The sequence below is a fragment of the Protopterus annectens genome, chromosome 4.part0, assembly GCF_019279795.1.
Source record: "Protopterus annectens isolate FY-2018-M chromosome 4.part0, PAN1.0, whole genome shotgun sequence".
Lineage (NCBI taxonomy): Eukaryota > Metazoa > Chordata > Ceratodontiformes > Protopteridae > Protopterus > Protopterus annectens.
The window spans coordinates 334,189,463-334,209,633 of NC_056733.1; the positions used below are offsets into that span (position 1 = coordinate 334,189,463).

The 20,171-nt window shown below is 38.1% G+C and overlaps 1 protein-coding gene across 3 annotated transcripts in view; it reads right to left on the reverse strand.

The window, feature by feature from the left end:
• Positions 1-4,748: 4,748 nt before the first annotated feature.
• Positions 4,749-20,171, reverse strand: part of LOC122799326 (2'-5'-oligoadenylate synthase 1A-like) — a 290,809-nt gene continuing 275,386 nt past the window's right edge. For all 3 annotated transcript variants that reach the window (XM_044068306.1, XM_044068304.1, XM_044068305.1), the window contains exons 5-6: positions 7,684-7,819; positions 4,749-7,150 (exon numbers count right to left, since the gene is read on the reverse strand). In XM_044068306.1, coding sequence (XP_043924241.1) covers positions 6,671-7,150; positions 7,684-7,819 — 616 coding nt within the window. In that variant the 3' untranslated portion in view covers positions 4,749-6,670. The remainder of the gene's footprint in view (positions 7,151-7,683; positions 7,820-20,171) is intronic.

The window sequence follows — 20,171 nt, forward strand, 5'->3', positions numbered from 1 at the left end:
ATTATGATTCAATGTGTTCATAAGGGATTTAGTATCACAATTGTTAAATAATATATTGCCAGCTCCCAATAATGGTCTATATTTTATGTTCCACTGATTGGTGACATATGCTATTGTTTCATCCAACATTTCTTCAGGATATCCTCTTTGGATGAAAAAACTTTTGATATACTCTAATTCTTTTTTCATATCTTCAACATTAGAAACCATGCGTGCTGCATGGATACATTGCCCCTTAAAAACATTTTGTTTGACTTTTTGTGGGTGACAGCTATTATAAGCTAAATAGCTGTTAGAAAAAGTACTTTTCCTATGTATTGGGGAATAAACTGCACCCTCTTCATAATAGATCAAATAGAACAGGATGTATGTAACTATTTAACAATGTCTTTCCCAAGGTTGCCCTATTTGTTTGGTACCCCTAAAATACATAAGTGCTAGTATTCAGATGAATTTAACATGCTAATGGTTGACGTTAAGGATCTTTATACATGTATTCCCCATTTGGTGGGGATTGAATGGATTACCCTTACGTTGAAGAACAAAGGGGCACCCAATGGGGAAATTAGTTTGATTATGGAATTATTGGATTTAGTATTGATGAATAATTACTTTATGTTTTGTAATGATTTTTATTTACAAAAGATAGGGGTGGCTATGGGTTCACCATGTGGGGCCAGTATAGCCAATCTTGTTATGGCGTACTGGGAAACTGAGTCTATTTTGAAGAGGGCTGACTTTAATAAGTCCATTGTATATTGCACCCGCTTTCTGGACTTCATTTTTATCTTGTTCAGAGATGATTCTCAGGCCAGTATAGAAGTGGTTAATTATTTTAATCAAACAAATGATTTTCTCCAGTTCACTTCAGTATTTGATACTGAATCAATAGCTTATTTAGATGTCTTTTTGGTGAAAAATAGAACTCAAGGTTGTTTTGAGGCTAGAATCCATAGAAAGAGTACTTACTCCAACGATTTTCTACATTTTTCGAGTTGCCATCCCTTCCATCAGAAACATTAAGTTGTCAAGGGGCAACTGGTGAGGGCTGCCCATATTATATCACAGCAGGACAATTTCTTGGATGAATGTTCTTAAATCAATGTTTCTTAGTCGGGGTTACCCAGAGGACCTATTGGATAAACTCATAGAAGACATTGGCCAAAAGAGACTCAACAGGATGTATAACCCTATTTTAAGCGTCAAGTCTCAAGTCGCAAATATCAATACTAGTACACCTCTTATGAGTACTTCAGCCAACCAGCTTCACATAAACACTTATAATAGTTATGATAGTTTAAGATCAAACAATGACGAACCATGTCTAAACTTTATTACCACCTTTAGTTTGGACAGTTATTTATTGATCGAGATCTTAAAGAAGAATTCGAATTTATTTAGGGTCACCCCATTACTGTTGGATAAGCTTGGTGAGTCCCCTAATATATCCTTTAGGAGAGGGAGAAACCTTAAGAGCTTGTTGGAATTACAACCTAGAAATTCTCCTAGAATTACAGGTATGTTCAAATGTGAATCCTGCAGTGTATGTAAATATATTGAAGTTGTCAATTCCTTCACAATTAACCAAGTTCAGTATAGGGTGAATTTCAAATTTAATTGTCAGTCTAGAAATGTGTACTTAGCAAGATATAAACTTTGCCCTGCATTCTACATTGGTAAAATGGAGTGCAGGCTCCATGACAGGGTGTATGACCATCAATATGCAATATCCAAAGTTAAATTAGAAAACGCTTTGGCTAAGCATATCCACTCCTTCCATGGATATAAATTTACTTATATGGCTATTGACCAAGTATGTCAACCGTTGTGGGGTGGGCCTGTCCCCTTACATTTGGAAGAACTTGAACTTGCATGGCAGGTGAGATTAAATGCCTATAAATTACCTGGTCTTAATGACCTGTGTTCTATTAGTTGCATACTTAAATGCAAAAGCTTAGGTAGATGAGAATGATGGTGCTAAGCTTATTAATATATTGCATAACTTTATGCTTTTTTATAAACTTGTGTAGATAATTGTTTTACCTAAAATTAATTATTTAGGTCTTATTATCCTTCTGGTAATTGTCAAGCTGGATTAACAGCCATACTTAATGTAGTGTTTTAGTGTAGTTCAATTTTTATAGTATATAACTGTGTCAGAGTTGAAATTATTTATTTAATACTTTAGAAGTTAACATACTATCATACAGGAGGTTAGTTTGGAGATGTAACCTGGTAAATGTTTTTACACCTACATACTGCTTTAAGCAGTTTTGAGAGTTTAATTGACTTTGATTGCTGATGCAAAAACGTCACTTCCACTGTTCTTTTAAAAGTCACATGTATTGTAAATTGTTTACTTCTGAAGAAGTTTGCTTCAGTGCAAACGAAATGCGCTTTAAGTAATAAAGTATCTAACAGAAGACTCATTTGCTGAGCTGTGCATTTGTGTTGGGTGATCAAGTCAGCTTTGTCAAAGGAAGGTCCTGCATCTTCAACTGAAAATTTCTTTGAAAAAGTAATCAAAGCAGCAGTTAGCAGTTATGCAGTACATACATCAGACATGGACCTGACCGAGGCCTTTGACACAATTCCCAATGCAAGCATTATTGACAGGCTTGTACATTTGAAGTTAAATCCTTATGTTGTATGCTGGAACTGGTTGTCTGACAGAACTCTTGAGGTTAGAGTTGCAGGTGCCACTTCTGAAAGCAAAATAATTCCACAGGGCTCATTGTTGGGTCCTCTCTTATTTGTCATCAACTTCTCAGACCTTCAGACCAGCACTCCAGGGCTGTAGTTATTGCAGTTTCCAGATGACTTAAATTAGTTGTTGCTAATCAATCTTCCATTGACTCAAAATTGCTTCAGTATAGGTTTGGCCTTGTTAACAAAATGTGCAAGGACAATGGTCTCAAATTAAATGTGAAAAATGTAGCATAGTTCATTGTGGTAAACAAAACATTTTTGCATTACATGTAATTGATACACTCCTCCAATCAGTCACTGTCATAAAGTATCTAGTCATTCTTGCTGATAATTCCTTACTGCTTGACCATCTTGTCTCCACAGTAATTCAGAAAGACTTCTGTCTGACTCATCTAATTTTCAAGAGCATCTATATTAGATCCAAAGAAGTCTTAATTCTCCTTTAATTGTATCTTATCAGACCCATTATCACATACTATCACATTTTGTTGTGCATTTTTCTAAACATATCACTCAACTTGAAAAACCTCAGAGATTCATAGCTAAAAGGATCAGTGGTCTCTAAAGTATTACTTATATAGACAGAATGGCAGTCCTCTCGATGCACTCAATCTTTTATAGATTTTTTGTGGAGATGTGTATCTAGTCTTTCAAGCTATGACAATTCCAGCTGACTTTGACCTCCTATTCCTATACTTATCTAATGGTACCTCAAATACTTAGTTAAAGGAACTAAACCTTCATCAACAGATAAATAAGATGTGTTAGCATTATAGAATCATACCCCAACATATCCCTCACCTCTGGAACAAGCTTCCACTACATGTCAACCAGAGTGGCACCCCTGCCACCTTCAAGGAAAAAACTCTAGACAGTTAGGAGGACAACATCAAATTTAATCCCAATCTATTTTGTCTTGCCCTCCTTGAGACTAGAGGGAATTTATGAACAGTGACTTCTGACTAGGCTTGTAATGGTCTGTAAAATGATTGCATGGTACTTGCCTACAAACCTAATCCTCAGTGCTAAATGCCAGACACAATGGTGTTACAGGGCAACTAACTGTAAAATAATTATTAACTCCCAAAATGAATAATTAAGTAGTTACAATAAGAAGTCAGTCAGAGTTGCACAAGCTCTACTACTAGATCACCTACCATGAACCTCCTCTGCATACTCCATTCGTGGGTCTTCCAGTCTACCATCTCATTCACCCTCATCCCTTCCCATCCTTCCGATATGCACCACTATCATACAATCCTTGCAGTCTATCTTTTTGGAATCCTCATTCCCTGGGTACTTCTGTGCCCCTGCCTCAGCCTGCACAGAACCTCATTTCTATTTGTCACCCCATCTGATCTGTACTACCTACCTCCTTTATAAATATGCACTATTTATATCTCAAATACCCCATATCTGAGCCTCTTTAGCTGAATGTCTTTTGGTTCTGTTAACCCCCCCATACTATCTTCTGCTACTTCCTTACTTCAAATTCCTAACTCTTTCACATTTCTTCCTGTCCCATCTTGCCCCTATTATCAACACTTCTAGGTCCTACAGGTCCTGCATTTGTAATCCCCTGCCAAAGTGGTTACTTTTGCCCATGTGTCACCTCCACTCACCATAATGTTCAGCTATACTACCTCCGTCTTTGATACTCTCACTTATTGTCATCACCCACCTCTGCCTCCATAATTCCTATATTTCCCATCCAAACACTTCTAGTCTCAAAAGTGCTACATAGCCTGGCCTTCTCCAAAAATCCCTAAGCCACACTACAGCACTTGAAACACTTTGCCTGTTTACCACCATTTTTTGTTACCACTGCCACCCATATTGTACTGCCCTCTGACAATGTATTCTGATTATTAACTTATATATGTTTGTTACTAAGAGCATTTGTGCATATTGTATACAATAAAGCAGTGAGTAGCACCTTTATTCAGAAATTCATAGGTGAACTAGAACCTATACATTACATACAACCATGAAAACAAAGCACCAGTCCTTAGAGGTAAAAATAAATAGATAAACCAAGGTTGGAATGAACAGCCGTTTATTCACATACACATAAACGCCAAATGTTTGAAAAATAAGCGTTTTCGTCTCCCATGGACTTCATCAGATAGAATAAAGAATAAAACAGTCCTCCTTTCTTTTTATATATAAACCCTTCCCCCTTCCTTTAATTAAACAATTAACCGAATGCAAACTCATTAGCAACCACAAAACACTTGCTAAAATTCTACTTGGTTTATATGTAAAATCCTACTTGTTTTATACATGTAATCTTTTAATTAAAAAATGTATTAAAAATATATATATTGTTATTGAAAACGAAGTTTAAAACCATGAAATAAAACCTGAATGTTAAAATGAACATCACAGTGTACAAGGTTTTTAAAACAACCTGTAACGTAAGAATAAACTAAGCTAATCCACTTTATTACTAATCAAAGCTGCCATCTACTGACCAAATCCATGTATTACACCTACAACTTAGCAGCCCTCATCTTCAAAATAGGAACAATAGATATATGTTCATTAAGACCAGGAAATTGACGGGCCTCCAGTACCAGCTGCCAATAAAGTTCCCTAACTTCGATTCTCGTCTCCCAGGGGCCACCCCGGGGATCCTGTTCCACCTTTTCCAGAACAAAAAAATTCCATCCTGCATCGACACATGTCAATGCATGTTTGTATAGGACATTGTTACTATCCTCGTTTTTAATGGCATTCAGATGTTTATAAATTCTTCTCTTAAGTTTGCGTGTAGTCTTGCCCACGTAAAATGCCCCACAGCCTTTACACGTGGCAAGATGCACCACACCTTCACTGTTATAATTAGTAAATAAATTAGCTCTAATGGTCCTGTCTCTCACCTCAACATGCACACTCCCCTGATTCAAAATATAGGGGCATTGTGCATAGGTGCCGCATTTGTATGTACCCGGCCTCCTATGATTGTGTGGTTCTTGGTTGCCATTCTCTAAAAGTTCCTTGATGTTCTTTCCTCTTCTGTATGTAAACTGTAATGGGTTTCTGAACAAAATATCCAAGTCTGAGTACCCTTTAAACTTCTCCTAGTGCTGCTTGATAATACCCCTAATTCTATGTGTATCAGTGTCATATTTCACAACAAATGCCCCTGTAGGTGCTGAATCCCCTCCTGTTCTATTCTATTCCCTTTATCTCTACCACTTGAACTTGTAGTGTTTTCACTATGGCCCAAAATAGGGCAAAATCTCCCTGTTCTCTCTTGTAATACTTCTACCATGACCTCTTCAATTAAATCTAAGGGGTACTTCCTTCCCAAAAAACATATTTTTCAGATTCAAACTTTCCTTCTAATAGTCTGAATCTTTGGATGTCATCCTACCAGTACGTATAAACTGACCCCTAAGGATACTCCTTTTTTGTTTAAAGGGGTGTTGACTAGTAAAATACAGGTAGGAGTCAGAAAATAATGACGAGTTTTAAGTTTCAGACTTCATACCCTTCAGAAAATGCATGCTAATGCAAACCTGTTATTCTATCAACTTTCTAAGTTTGTAAAGGAAATATTTAAAAATTCTGTCTACTTTGGGGCTTTTGCCCCTGCATTATTTATGGCTTTGTCCAAATTTCTTGCTGTAAGCAGTTAAGAGGTATGATCCTGACAGAGGGTCACCAAGCAGATAGCTGAATGAGACAGCCAGGTGATGCGAAGACAGCACTGTGGTATGACTGATTTAAGATGCCTTTCATATCAAATGATCTACACACATTTATTATACATTTAACACAAATCATGTTATGACACAGGCAATAAATGCTTATTGGGAAGAAGTATATTTATACAGGCAATAATGTTTCAGCAATTCATTTACATTACTCTTATTTTATTTCTGGAAGAAGTGAGAGTTTTATTTGAGCAGTTCATAAGACATTACTCTAACATTTGTGAAAAGCCTAATGGCTCTCACCTTCCTCCTCTCAAACGGAGGGTCAGAAAGATGACTGATCCTTCCTTAATTTGATAATGTTCTAGGGTATATGTGTCTTCTAGGAGATACCCAGAGAATACTAGTTTCTGCTGGGCTACAGGCACCTTTTCAAGCTTTTCAATTTTAGTTTTCAGCTGTAGAACTGTATCCTTTAAAGTGACTTTATAAGTTGTGGTTCTTCCAACATGATTTTTCACCAATATGTGAGTAGGCTGCGGCTTTACCACACATACTGAAGCATCCCAGAAGATCCCATAGTCCAACAGTTGTTTTGAATCCATAAGCTCTCCTGTTTCTGGGTCATCTTCAATGATGAGACATTGTTGACTAACAGGTATGCGGGAACATTGATAAATAATCTCTTTAATTTGTTTGATAGTAATCGCAGGACTTTCTGAAGACTGGAACAGGTTCTCTTTCTCTAATTTCACAGTCAGCAAAATAGATTTGAAGGGCTAGAAAATATAAAATCATAAGACAAATATTATTTAGCAATTTCCTATTTCCATACATTTTTCCACAGATGTTTCCTTTTAAAATTAACAGACAATGTAAAGAAAATGTAAGAAAATAGTATGACAGCCTAGTAGATGTTTTTATTCCCTTTGTCCATATCACAGATATTGTCTTTTAAAATTAATAGGCTAAGCAATGAAAATGGAAGAAGTTATGAAGCTTGCTGAGTATATGATTTAGCAATGGACCACCCTAGAATACTGTTATCATATGTATTTTGTAAGGAGTGCAGACTGTATGTACTTCTTTAGGAGAAGTAACATTCATACTCAGTGGTGTGAGTTGCCATCATTACTAAGTGAATAACTGTAGTATGAAAGCTTCCATTAATGCACGTCATCTTTCACTAGAAATAATCAGAATGTCCTGTGTTGCTCGAGTAGAGTGACTGCTTGTGAAATATCATCTAGTGAAACACTTTCCAAATATAATAGCTTTTTCTACAACTACACCTGTGGTTATAGCAGCTTACCGGCACATCCCATTGGACGGTATCCATAAAACCATAAATCTTTTCTAGGCACACCTTTGCCTCATCAGCAAGAAGCTTCCAACCATTCCCAGCAGCCACATTTCCAGTTGGATCAGCTGGGTCCAGAATTATTGGTCTAGGAATATAGAACAGAGTATCTCACTTATAGAATGTCTGTTGTACAGCATTACTTTTAATATTTCAGTTGTTACAACTATTACACTGCAATGTTAATACATGAGCCACTTGAAAAACTACTACAATGCATGTAGATAGAAAAGTTGATAACTGTATGTGATTACTGTTGCTTCATAAGTTTCATAGGTTTATGCTAATCGAGCAGTAAATCAGCCATTATAAGATTGGCCAATAGTGCCATAAAAGAAGAATCCTTGGAGCTGAGCAAACAGTTCAGAAGATAATGGTAGGAGGTATAGCAAATTTATGAGACGTTGACATAATATTATCAGTATGGTTTATGTTAGAAGGAAGAGAAATAGGGAGAAGCAGGAGAAAGGGAAGGAAAAGGAAAGAGAAGCAAAACATGAAGCACTGAGATATGATAATGCTTAGTTTGGTTTAGTTAAAAGTTTGCAGACAGTGACTCCTGGGGTGAATTTAAAGGATCTCATCCAATCAAGTAACTAAAGTTTGAATTCCACTAGGTTTTATGCTGTCTATTATGTAGGGAATCTTATTCCATAGGCAAGAAATGAACAGTGCAAAACATTAAACCCTATATTAAGACGCTTTGATATTTTGGTGTTAAACTGGATTTTTGGAATAGGTATAAACTGAGGAGTTGCTCTTCTCAAGAAAAGGACCATGTTAAAAGCACGTTATTGGTGTGATGAAAGTTGGAGTATTAGCAAATCAGTGTGTGTGTGTGGGGGGGGGGTTCAGCATAATCTTTAACTGCAGTCATCTACAAATTTAGTTATCCACAAGTTCATATATACTTACTAGACTATTAATCTATGAGGATCTTAAAAAGCCTAGCCATGCATTCCTGTGAAGTTTTTATATTTTAAGTACAAATAACCCAGAGACAAGCAGAACATTTACAGAATATTTGTCTATACGTCAGAGAATTAGATAGGAGGAGAGGGCTCAGGACAGAGCATTGAGGAATCCTTCTAGTTACACTTTGCTTTTTGAAGAGGCTACCATTTATTCTGATCAAGTGTGGTCTGTTTGAAAGCCATTTAGTAATCCAGTAAACTGCAAAGGTGCAGATATTAAAACAGGTTACCTTATTTATTGTGCAAGAGTATGGAAATGTAAAATAAATGCTATGGCTATGTCTAAATTACTAGCAGTATGGCTGGGAACTCCTTTTTGTAGGACTTTCTTGGCATTTTCAAAGAAGTTAACAAGATTAAGAGGTCACTATCTACCATTAATCTTACGATGGGTCTAGTGTCTGCAGATTTTGTATGTCCTTATTTGTTATAGCTACAATAAGCCACTACATGTCTTTATAGATACGGCTGGTGAGATTTATGGACCTGCAGTTTCTAGGGTCAGTAGAAGGATGTCCTTAAGAACAGAACAACTAGGATGTTTCTCCATACTTCAGCTACACATCTTGTGGAGAAATCTGCAATGAAGATGTAAGTTTGGCTAAGTGTATTTTAAACTTACCACTAAGCAAATGGGAAAGTTTTCTGGCCCCATGGATGAGTTATTTTGTACTGAGTGCAGTTAACACTTGGTCAATATTAATGTCTGGAGTATTGGCATCAGTTCATAGGGAAAGGAGGTATAGTAGAAAGAATGAAGTTAGAGCTGATTTATTTGCCATGATGTTGGTTATGGTTTCTGTTTATTTTATTTATTTATTTATTTATTTTTTTGGTAGTATCTTTTACAGTGAGTTTAAAGTATAGCAAGGTATTATTGCAGAGTTTATATACATAGCTAAAAGTGGTCTGGTTGCTTTTACTGTTGATGGTTATCTTGTGCTGGTAGGCAACCTTGGTACTTCCCATTGTATTCTTGAGTTCTTTACTAAATTGGTTAAGTTTTGTTTTATGAGATGGTAGCAGACAAGATTTATATAAGGCTAGGAGTTTACATTTCTTGCTATATAATTTGTTGATTCTATTTTCCCACCTGATTGGATATTTCATTTGCTGATTCAATTTTCCCACCTCATTGGATATTTAATATAGACATTGTTTTGCATACAATGAAATGTGTCCATTTTCTCTATACAGTGATTTAATGGATAAAAAATGTGTTAGGACTGGGGTATCAGTGTTTTAGGATTCAGGGTGATTGAATGATTTATGCTTTTCTTAAAAGGTAAATAAAGTCTAATAGGCTGGTCTTAATGAAGTGCCTGAATATAGGAGGACTAGGGAAGCTGGTCAGTGGAAAGATGATGATAGCTCAATAGTTTTGTTTAATTATGGAAGGGAATGTCTGTGGGGCTAAGCAGAGGATATGGGAGTTATAGGAACTCCGGAACTCTACCAAGGACAGTAACTCTTTGTTAAAGGAATGTTCACAAAAGCCTAGACATATTTTAATAACAGTTGAATGTGCAGGATGACCAGTTGATATTCTTCTAACAGGGAGCTTTATTTGACAAAAAGCTATCGGTGCCTATGTAGTAAGCACTGTATGAAATTAAGATTGCAAGGAGGAGATGGATAACAAGCCTTAAATTATAATGCAATAACACTAGGATTTATAGGTTTGTGAAAAGGCAAACTATCAGAAGTGTCACCTAACAATAAGAGTAGCAGCTAAATGCTAATAACAACTCAGAGCTGACAACTAATATGACTGCAGGATACAAAATGTCACACTGAGATGCAATGGAGGTAAAGTGTCCAGTGCTTAGATATCAGCACAAATAAATGTGCACCTGCAATAAGCACACTGGATAAAAGAAAAGGACCAGTGACTAAGCAGCAGCTAAATATTGAAAACATTGAATAGGCACCAGCAAGTAAAATAATGTGGGGTGAGTTCTTAAAACAATTCAGTAAGCATACACTAACTAAAATAATAAACAATGCATGCACAAATCTGATAATTATCAGCAATGTACTGGATTCAAAATCAAACCTATGCCCCCCTCGAGGAGCTGACCAATCAAAAACAAGTACCCCAGTCCTTCAGTGGAGTCGAAGTTCAGAGAGTTGTCATGAAGAAGCTTCTACTTTAAAAAAATAATGACTTTATTAAAACAGATTAAACATCAGTTTCAGCTAGAAAAAAGATACCAGTCATTTTACAAAACCATGTAACAATACCATTCTTTTACCACAGAGTATAAACAATCTCTACCTATCCTTAGAGACAAATTTAAACACTGACCGTACAAGATCTTTACAAGTAAATCCAACACTTGCTTCCATAACAATAATCAAACTGTATTAATCAATGTAATTCATTTAATAGGGTATTCAGATGAATTACCTAAACACTGATCATCATTTTATTTTCCTGTGTCAGTACATACAACAAAAAGCACCAAGAGTCAGACCATGTCTTCACATTAATGTGTCTGCTGCTCCAGGGTTTCAGTTTCTCACTTAAGGATTGAAATTTTATGATCCGGTATTTAGGATTTTTTTTTTTCCAAGACTGAAAAATTAAAGCCACCAATGTGGATGTCAACCATCTAGTTGAACACAGTATTTTCTTGGAAACATTTTGCCTTCTGTGATGCCCAACAACCAAACCCATGGTGTGTCCTCTATCTGGAAGTTATATCTTTGGGTCACTCGAGCCTCTGATGTATGGGTTACCTCAAGGCATGGTCAAACAGTTTGAAGGTAGTCGGCATTATTCTGCTTGCATATTTCACATTTATTTCCTGTTTGTGAAATATTTTTATATCATTTTGGGGGTCTCTACCAATTATATATTAGCTTAGCAAGGGTAAAGTGAGTTACGGAGGGGGTTAGCTTAGCAAGGGCAAAGTGAGTTACTGGAGGGTTAGTCTAGCATTATTAAGCGATTGTAAACATACTTTACAAGAAGATTCTACTTTCACTAAAGGCTGGTGTAATGCAGACCTGAACCATTCCTAGGAAACAGATGACGTCCTCGTAGTGTGTTGCATCAGTAAGAACCCAGATGGAATATGGCTTTGTGGTTTTCTTCTGTTCATAGGTTCCTAGGTGAGTACTAGGCTAATGGCCCTAGAGCAAACACAAGCCTAGCCCAAGAATATTCCCAGTCATCCTGTTGCCGGATATTAGTTTCCTGTGGCCCTATCGAGCAAGTCTGTTGAAGTGATCCCCGGGGTGAATTTCCTGTTACCCATCCACTCAAGATTTTTCTTGAAGAGGGCTAGTGAAGTGCTCCACTTGACATGAATGGGGAGTCTATTCCAGAGTATGGGAAGTCTCTGGGTTAGGAACCTGTCCCTCCAGCAGGTTCTGTTTATTGTGGTGATAAAGTTGAGGTCTTTGGAGCGTGTGGTGTGGAGGGATTGAGACTTTTTCAGATGAAGCATGTCTTGCAACCCTAGGTCAGACATGGCTTTGTATGCCAAGCAGAGATCGCCTCTAAGTAGACGATATGAGAAGGGGTAAAGCTGGAAGTTTTTGAGTCTGTCTGTATAGGGCAAGTGTTTGAGTCCTAGGATCCTCTTTGTGTGAAATTTTTGTGGCCTCTCCAGTTGTTGTAGGTGTCTAGTGAGGTATATGCCAAATGGGGCATTGTACTCAATAATGGGTCTAATGAGGGATGAGTAGAGAGGGATTATGACTTCTTTCTTCCTGGATGAGAAGCATTTTGTAATGAGGTATGCCGCATTGAAGGCCTTTCTAACTACAGTAGCAACATGGTTGTCGAAGGAGAGGTTGCTGTTTACCTGTGTCCCTAGATCTCTTATCACACTTTGGGAGTTGAGTGGGCTACTGTCAATATGGTAGATCGTGGGCACCATGTTTTTCCTGAAGAGGATGATGATGCAGTTTTTAGCACTGAGCTTAAGACCATGGTTCTGGCACCAGTCATTGGTGTCTGTGAGGCCTTTTTGTAGGATGTCTACATCAGCTTGAGAGTCAATAATAGCTCCCAGTTTGCAGTCATCTGTGAATTTGGTTAACCAGAGTCCCTTGGTGTTGCCCTGATCTTCAGAGAATTAGATACCAAACAGGAAAGGACCCAGGACAGATCCCTGTGGGACTCCACTTGTAACTGCCCGGTAGTTGGATTTGGAGTCTGCTACTTTCACCGTATGGGTTCTGTCCATGAGCCAGCTGGCAACCCATCTTATGACATAAGGGTTTATCCCTAGGTTGGTGAGTCTGTCAATGATCCCTAAGTGGGGGATGGTATCGAAGGCCTTGGCTAGATTGAGGCAGGCTGTATGGACTACCTTACCTTCATCGACTGATCTGGTGACAGATTCAAAGAAGTCTGTCAGGTTGAGCAGACATGATCTGCCCTTCACAAACCCAAACTGCGAGGGGTCCAGGGTTTGAAGATTCCCTATATCCTTATTTATGAAGGTCTATAATGATGCGCTCCATGGCCTTACAGATCAGGCTCATCAGGATGATGGGGCAGCAGTTTCCAGGGTCAGTAGTAGCTCCCCCTTTGTGGAGTGGAATGACTGTAGCAGTGCGCCATTCTGTGGGAACAAAGCCTGAAGTAAGGCTGTGGTTGAACAAGACACTCAGGTGTGGTGCCAGTTCCCTTTGTAATTCATATAAAACACAGCCAGGTATATTATCAGGTCCTATGAAAGCTGTATTTTTGGCTTTGGATAGTGCGGCTTCTGCCTGTGGAGCCATGATATTAAGGATTTGGCATTCCTCGGGTATTGGGATGGGTCCTTTAGAGGGTGAAGGGGGGTAAGGTTTGCAGTAAACCTGTCGGCCAAGATATTGGCAATATCTGTTGTTCAGTATAATTGGTGCCATTGTGCATTAGCTCAGAGCACATCTGCATATTGTTATGCAGATTCTTGACACAGCTAATGAAATGCCTTGTGGTTATCTTTAGCATCTGTAGCAATTTTGGTTTCATACCTAGCTTTGGAGGATTTGATGAGGGATCTCAGTTTTTTGTTGAGATTTTCAAGGAAATTTTTCCAGTCTTGGCACTTCACCCTTTTCTGCAACAGTTTTCTCCTTCTGTTGAAGAGTTTGTTAATTGCAGGGGACCACCAGATTGGCTTCCTTTTTTTGGAGGACAGTATCTTGGTTCTGTTTGGTATGGCTTGATGCATGCATTTGTGCAAATGCTCAAAAAGTGCCTTGGTGTATGATTCAGCAGCCATACACCCATTCCCCATTTGCATGGATGATGTGAAGTTTGCCACTTCTGTCTTTAGAAGCTTGAAATTGGCTTTGGAAAACTTCTTCACTGTGGTTTCCTTCGGGGGGGGGGGTGAGGGTGGGATTTGGATATCGACTGTGATTAACTTGTGGTCAGATCTAACCAGGGAGGAGTTGATTACTGGTGTAGAGCATCGGTCCCCCATGTTTGTAATGAGCAGGTCGAGAATGTTTCTACCTCTGGTAGGGGTGAGAATGAGTTGGTCCAGGGCACTGGAATTAATGAATTCCAGAAAACTTTGGGCGAATGAGTTGGAACAGGAGTAATTTTCCCAGCTAATGAAGCGGCAGTTAAAGTCTCCCAGTACAACAGTATTAGGTTGAACCTTAATGCTTTCCAGAGTGTTCAGAAATGCGGAGTGGAAGTCTTGTGGGGAATCTATAGCAGGCTACAACCTGGATTGCAGTTTTATCCAGTGTTAGTTGCAACTGTAGTATCTCTGATGCATTATGTTGGGCAACTAGTCTGGAGGTGTATGTATCCTTTATGAAGATGGATACACCACCGTCTTTGGGGCATCAGTCCACACCTCTTTTAGGGCTTAGGTCCAGATTTAGGGCCCAAAAAGTGTGATATACAATGTAGCCTAGTAGCGTTGGGGTGCTCTCTGGAGCCTTGAACCTGGTCTCTGTTACTGCACAGAGGTCAATGTTCTCCAGTTTTAGGCATGACTCGAGCAAGTGCATTTTGAGATTTAGACTTCTAGCATTGAGTAGCATAACCCTCAGGTTGCGTTTGCTTGCAGATGTTACGGTGGTAAATTTGTCTTCAGGGCATTGCCTAAAAAAGGCACTATAGAGGTGGCAAGAGCCTTTTCCATTATCTGGAATCCCAGAAGTCACATATCCTGACTGCACAGTACTGGAAGGAAAACTTTTTTTTTTCATTAAAAGAAAGAATAATTTGACACATAGTTCAGACTGAAACATAGTTTATTAGCAAATGGTCCATCCAGACTGCAGTTTTCTGGTATTTCCATCTGATTTGAAAAAAAATGTACCAAGCATACCTCTCAGTCTCTTAGAGAAAGAAATCTGCACAAAGACATAAATAATGGTGGGACAAAGGCCCAGGAATAGGGAAAATTTTGTAATTTTGCTCTTACAAACTTAGAAAGTTGATAGAATAGCAGAATTTGCATTAGCATGAATTTTCTGAAGGGTATTAAGTCTAAAACTCAAATGTCTTTCATTATTTTCTAACTTCAATCTTTAATGATTTGCTACTAATATGCCAGAAAACCACAACTTTATAAAAAAATGGGCCAAAAATATAAGGCAAAAATCTGGATATTCTGCAAAAATCTGTACAGTTGAGGGGTATGGTAAAAAGTGAGAAAAACTCAGACACTTCCTTCGAATACATCTTCATACAACTAAACAGGATGCTTACCAATGCTCTTGTTTTTGATAATCTAAATTAGAATAAGCACCTCATAGTGCAGAATAAATCTGATATTGGAAGATTACATGTATCCTTAGTCAAAGCCTGGAGGAAATAAAAGGTAACCCCCACCTTTATACCTTAGAAAATGCCTTTTCAACAAGAACAGAGATCTCCCACACTTAGATGATAACATCAACTTGCACTAGCATATGCTATTGATAAGTTAATACAAATCTCAATTTAAGCCATAGCGCAGTTATAACTTCTCTCTCTCTCTTTGGCTGTGTTTTACAGGGAACATATTTTTCTACAGTTTAATAGTTGCTTCTATACCATACAAAGAACACCAGTTAGACTAGCCATTACTAAGAGATATGGGTAGTCTCACAATGCTGTTTAGGGATAGCTATCCACAACAAAGGTATCAAAAGTGCAGTGATACTGTAAATACAGAGCATACTATGCAAATGATTGCTATGCAATATACAGTTTTAAAGGGAAAACAACTTTAGTTGTATTATTGCAGAGCTACAACTTCATAACTTACCCCAGGATTCAATAAAATCCATGTAGGCTCTGTGAAGAGTCTACATGGAATGTACCTGTGTACACAGCCACGGTTCCTCCTTGGCAGCATGGCATACATATTAATGCATTGCTGAGGGAGAGCACAGTAACACAGATTTTAATTCCATGTAAGCAACACTGTAGAGACTGTACCGTACTTGTGGACTGTCCAGAAAACTTCAGGACAGTTGGTCAGCACAGCACAATACCTTTTGGCCCATTAACCTGGGCCAAATGGTGAACAACAGATAGTACATGCATGAAATTACAATTTTATTTATTTATTTAGTTAGTTAGTTATGTTTATGTGTTTGTTTGCATGGTGTGGTGCATTGCACAGCTGTCCTTAGCATTGCTCACATATACAGTACACATCTGCTAGACATCTTAAAATAGAAACTAGATGTATTCAATTTTAATTAATGCTTTTTTCATGTGCTTATTTGTGTGGTGTGGTGCATTGTGTAGCTATGCTTAACTGTGCTTACATATACAGCAGATATCCACTATACATCTAAAAATAGAAACTGGATGTATTCAATTGTTGTAGTCCTGCCCTGCTTAGCAATGTGCAAACCCATGCAGAAAAGCTGTTCTACACTTACAGGTACCTTGTAGTGGTCTAGTCCCATCTGCACATTGCTAAGCTTTGTTTACACATGGTTTGTGTGAGTTTGCGCAATGCTAAGCAGCATGGCGATTTTTTTGAAAGTTACAACATGACATGTAAGGGAGGGAATGCAGCCTATTTAAAGGCCAATAGGTGGTAATTTCACGTCATTCGTTGGAGTTCTAACTTGGCTGTGGATAATACTTCTCATCCTGGAAACATCAAAAATCTGGACAAAGGCCCATGAAAAATAGGTGTATAACTCTGCACTGATTAACATAAAATTTGCATGCATAATTATGTAACTCTGCCCTCTCCAAAGGAATTGTGGGATACCAACTTTCAAACGCAAACTGAAGAACAGACATATGGCCCCAGACCCCTGTAGTAAATTGTAACTATTTTTTTTAAATGTGTAGCAATGATGTTCACTGGGAAGGGAGAAGATGAACCAGAATATTACAGTTTTCTAGGACCTCCAAAAGTCATTCTCCATGGCCTACTAATCAGTGGCGTAGCTAGAGTTTGTGCCGCCAAGAGCTGTCTGAGTTTGTCCTCCTTTCCCCTCACAAAATCAAGGTCAAATGGGGCCCCCCATACACAGCCATCCCACTTGCAGCCATTGCAATGTCCCATTACTTGGCTATTTTGCTCTATTTACTGTAACCACTGTAATATGCATACTGCTTTTCTTCTACAATGATTATTTGGATTTCATTTCAAACTTTTATTTTACATTTTATAGCACAAACACTAACAGACATCTGCTAAACAAAGCTATACCATCTCACAATGAAAATAGAATTAGCATTAAAATGTCTCTGCCCTTGAAACTCATATTCATTGAAACAGCATTGAAACCCACATTCAAAGAAAATGCAAAAGTCATCTAAATAATTCTACATTAAAGAGATCTCTAACTAATGAAGAGGTTGCCGCTAGCAAACAACTTTATATTTCATTATTTCATCTACAAATATCTTACATTAAAAAAACTGATAAATGGCAAACTGATAACAGGTTCATAGTTACTAAATATCTCCGCCAAAGATGACATTCTCAGGACTGCATCATCTATCTCTTTTAAAAGTACAACATAGTAAAGTATCAGCAATCCATTTACATATTGTAGATAGGAAGACTGAAACTTAAATGGTTATTATTTAGTGAATTCAGTTCTCATTGATTTGCCAGAAAGCCACAAAATTGAAGATGAACAGATTAAAGTATGAGCCAAACATTCTGTTAAACTTTGGACAACACACACACACACACACACACACACACACACACACACACACACACACACACACACACACACACGAAATAGGAATTAACACCACAGCAGTATACTTGTTTCTTTCTAGCACTTGAGCGAGACATTCAAAAGCTGTTTGTATACATAAGCAAGAACTGCAAAACATTCAAAGTGTATACATAAGCAGGAACTGTGAGACATTCAAAATGCAAAGGAAGTAAAGGCACTAACATACATCAATAAAAGACACCTCCCTTGTACAATCCAAAGTAATTAATTAGCACTTGAGTCCTTACACCCCCCTACCTTGTACAATGCAAAGGAATGAACACTCTTGTACAAAGGAATTCATTAGCACTTGATTGCAATAGCAGTACACTTGTTTCTTTCTAGCACTTGAATTAACACCCTTGTACAAGGGAATTAATTAGCACTCGACTGCAATACCAGTACACTTGTTTCTCTCTAGCACTTGAGCAAGACATTCAAAAGTTCTTGTGCTCGTATACATAAGCAGGAACTGCGAGACATTAAAAATGCAAAGAAAGTAAAGGCACTAGTGCACATAAATAAAAAACTGTTCCTAACAAGAATGAGATGAGCGAGAATACTTGCAGAGCCAGAGCCCTTAATAATATTGTCAAAATGCAAATAGCAATGCACTTAAGTGAGACATTCAAAAGCATTCAAATGCAACTTGTTTCTCTCATGTTTGTATACATAAGCAGGAGCTGTTGTTGTTGTTGTGTCTTTTGGCTTTTCCCGGTTAGGGGTCGCCACAGCGGAACTCCGGTCCGCTAATGATTGGCAGTTGATTTTTACATGCCGAGTTGCCAGCCCTGACGCACAACCTTCAACTAAGGTACGCCCATTCACGCATGTCTCCACGCAGAAGAAGCTCTAGCTGAGAAATCGAACCGGACAGCGTCTGACTGTGAGGTGACAATACTACCGCAGCACCACCACCGCGGTATAAGCAGGAACTGTGAGACATTCAAAATGCACAGAAAGTAAAGGCACTAGTGTACATAAATAAAAGACTGTTCCCAACAAAAATGAGATGAGCGAGAATACTTGCAGAGCTGGAGCCCTTAATGACATTGTCAAAATGCAAATAACAGTACGCTTAAGTCAAATAGCAGTACACTTAAGCTTCTCTTGTATTCCTATACATAGTACATAAATAAATGTTTCCTGTTCCTAAAAATTAAACTCAATGCAGTGAGAAAAATAACAGCCTTTTTTTTGCCTTACCTGGAGCTTGGGGAAGAAAGAAGTGCTGTGGCTTCTTGTCACACCTTTACTCATAAGTGTTGTTGTCCTCCACATTCTGCAGCCTCTCTCACTATACTTATTGCCTGCAGCAGCAGTAGCTGCAGTCTGTAGCACAGACATGTGTATGCAAGAAGCATCTACCTCTCATCCTCTCTGTGCTGACATAGTATTTCTACCCCATCGTATGAGAATGGGGATGGATTATACATTGAGGCCTTATATATCCTTCAATAGTTGCATGGAATTGCCTGATTACACTGCAAATCAGCTGTGTATGCTTTGATTAGCATTACTCAATCACAGACTGGTTCACAGGAAATCACCTGCTAATGAAAACCATCGTAAAAAGCCAAACTCCTAGCCAGGGAAACCACTGTGTTTGAGAGTTACTTTCTATGGTGAACACATTACCACAACACATATTTATCTGTATCTTTCAAAAGAGGAGTATTGTATTCCATCAGGTATGTAACCATTTTTTTCCAACATGATGCATATGTTTTAATATACTTAGGGGGAATGGGAATTACATCAGTAAGCCTATCTTAGATCTGTACCAGTGACATGCCACTGATCAGCAACTGTGTAACACCTACAGAGGATGTAGACTACAGCAAGGATTTAATAATGTCTGTTAGCTAGGGGCACAGGTCTCCTGGATACTTCCTTTGCTGGCAGTTGTAATACTACATGGCTATGTTTTGCCATTGAACTATAGACATATGTTATGGGGGCTTTCTTACTATGGACAACACTACAAGTGGACTCCTGTGTTGGGTGTGTGATCATATGTAAGTATAACCATGGCACAAGCAGGTGTAGTTCACTACTGCCACTATCCTAGTTGCCTCCACACCCTTTACATGATTCTCACACTGTTGCATATGAGATGTGTAATCAAGTGGAGAATATTGATATCCTTGCTTAATTTCTGTACCTGTACATACCGTACACTCACATATGTGATCCTGACATGCGTTCTCATTACTTTGTATTTCAGGTGATAACATGCATGCCAGACATTGCTCCCCTTTCACTGAAGTGGAAAATTACTAATACACACAAAAGAGCCAGCACACC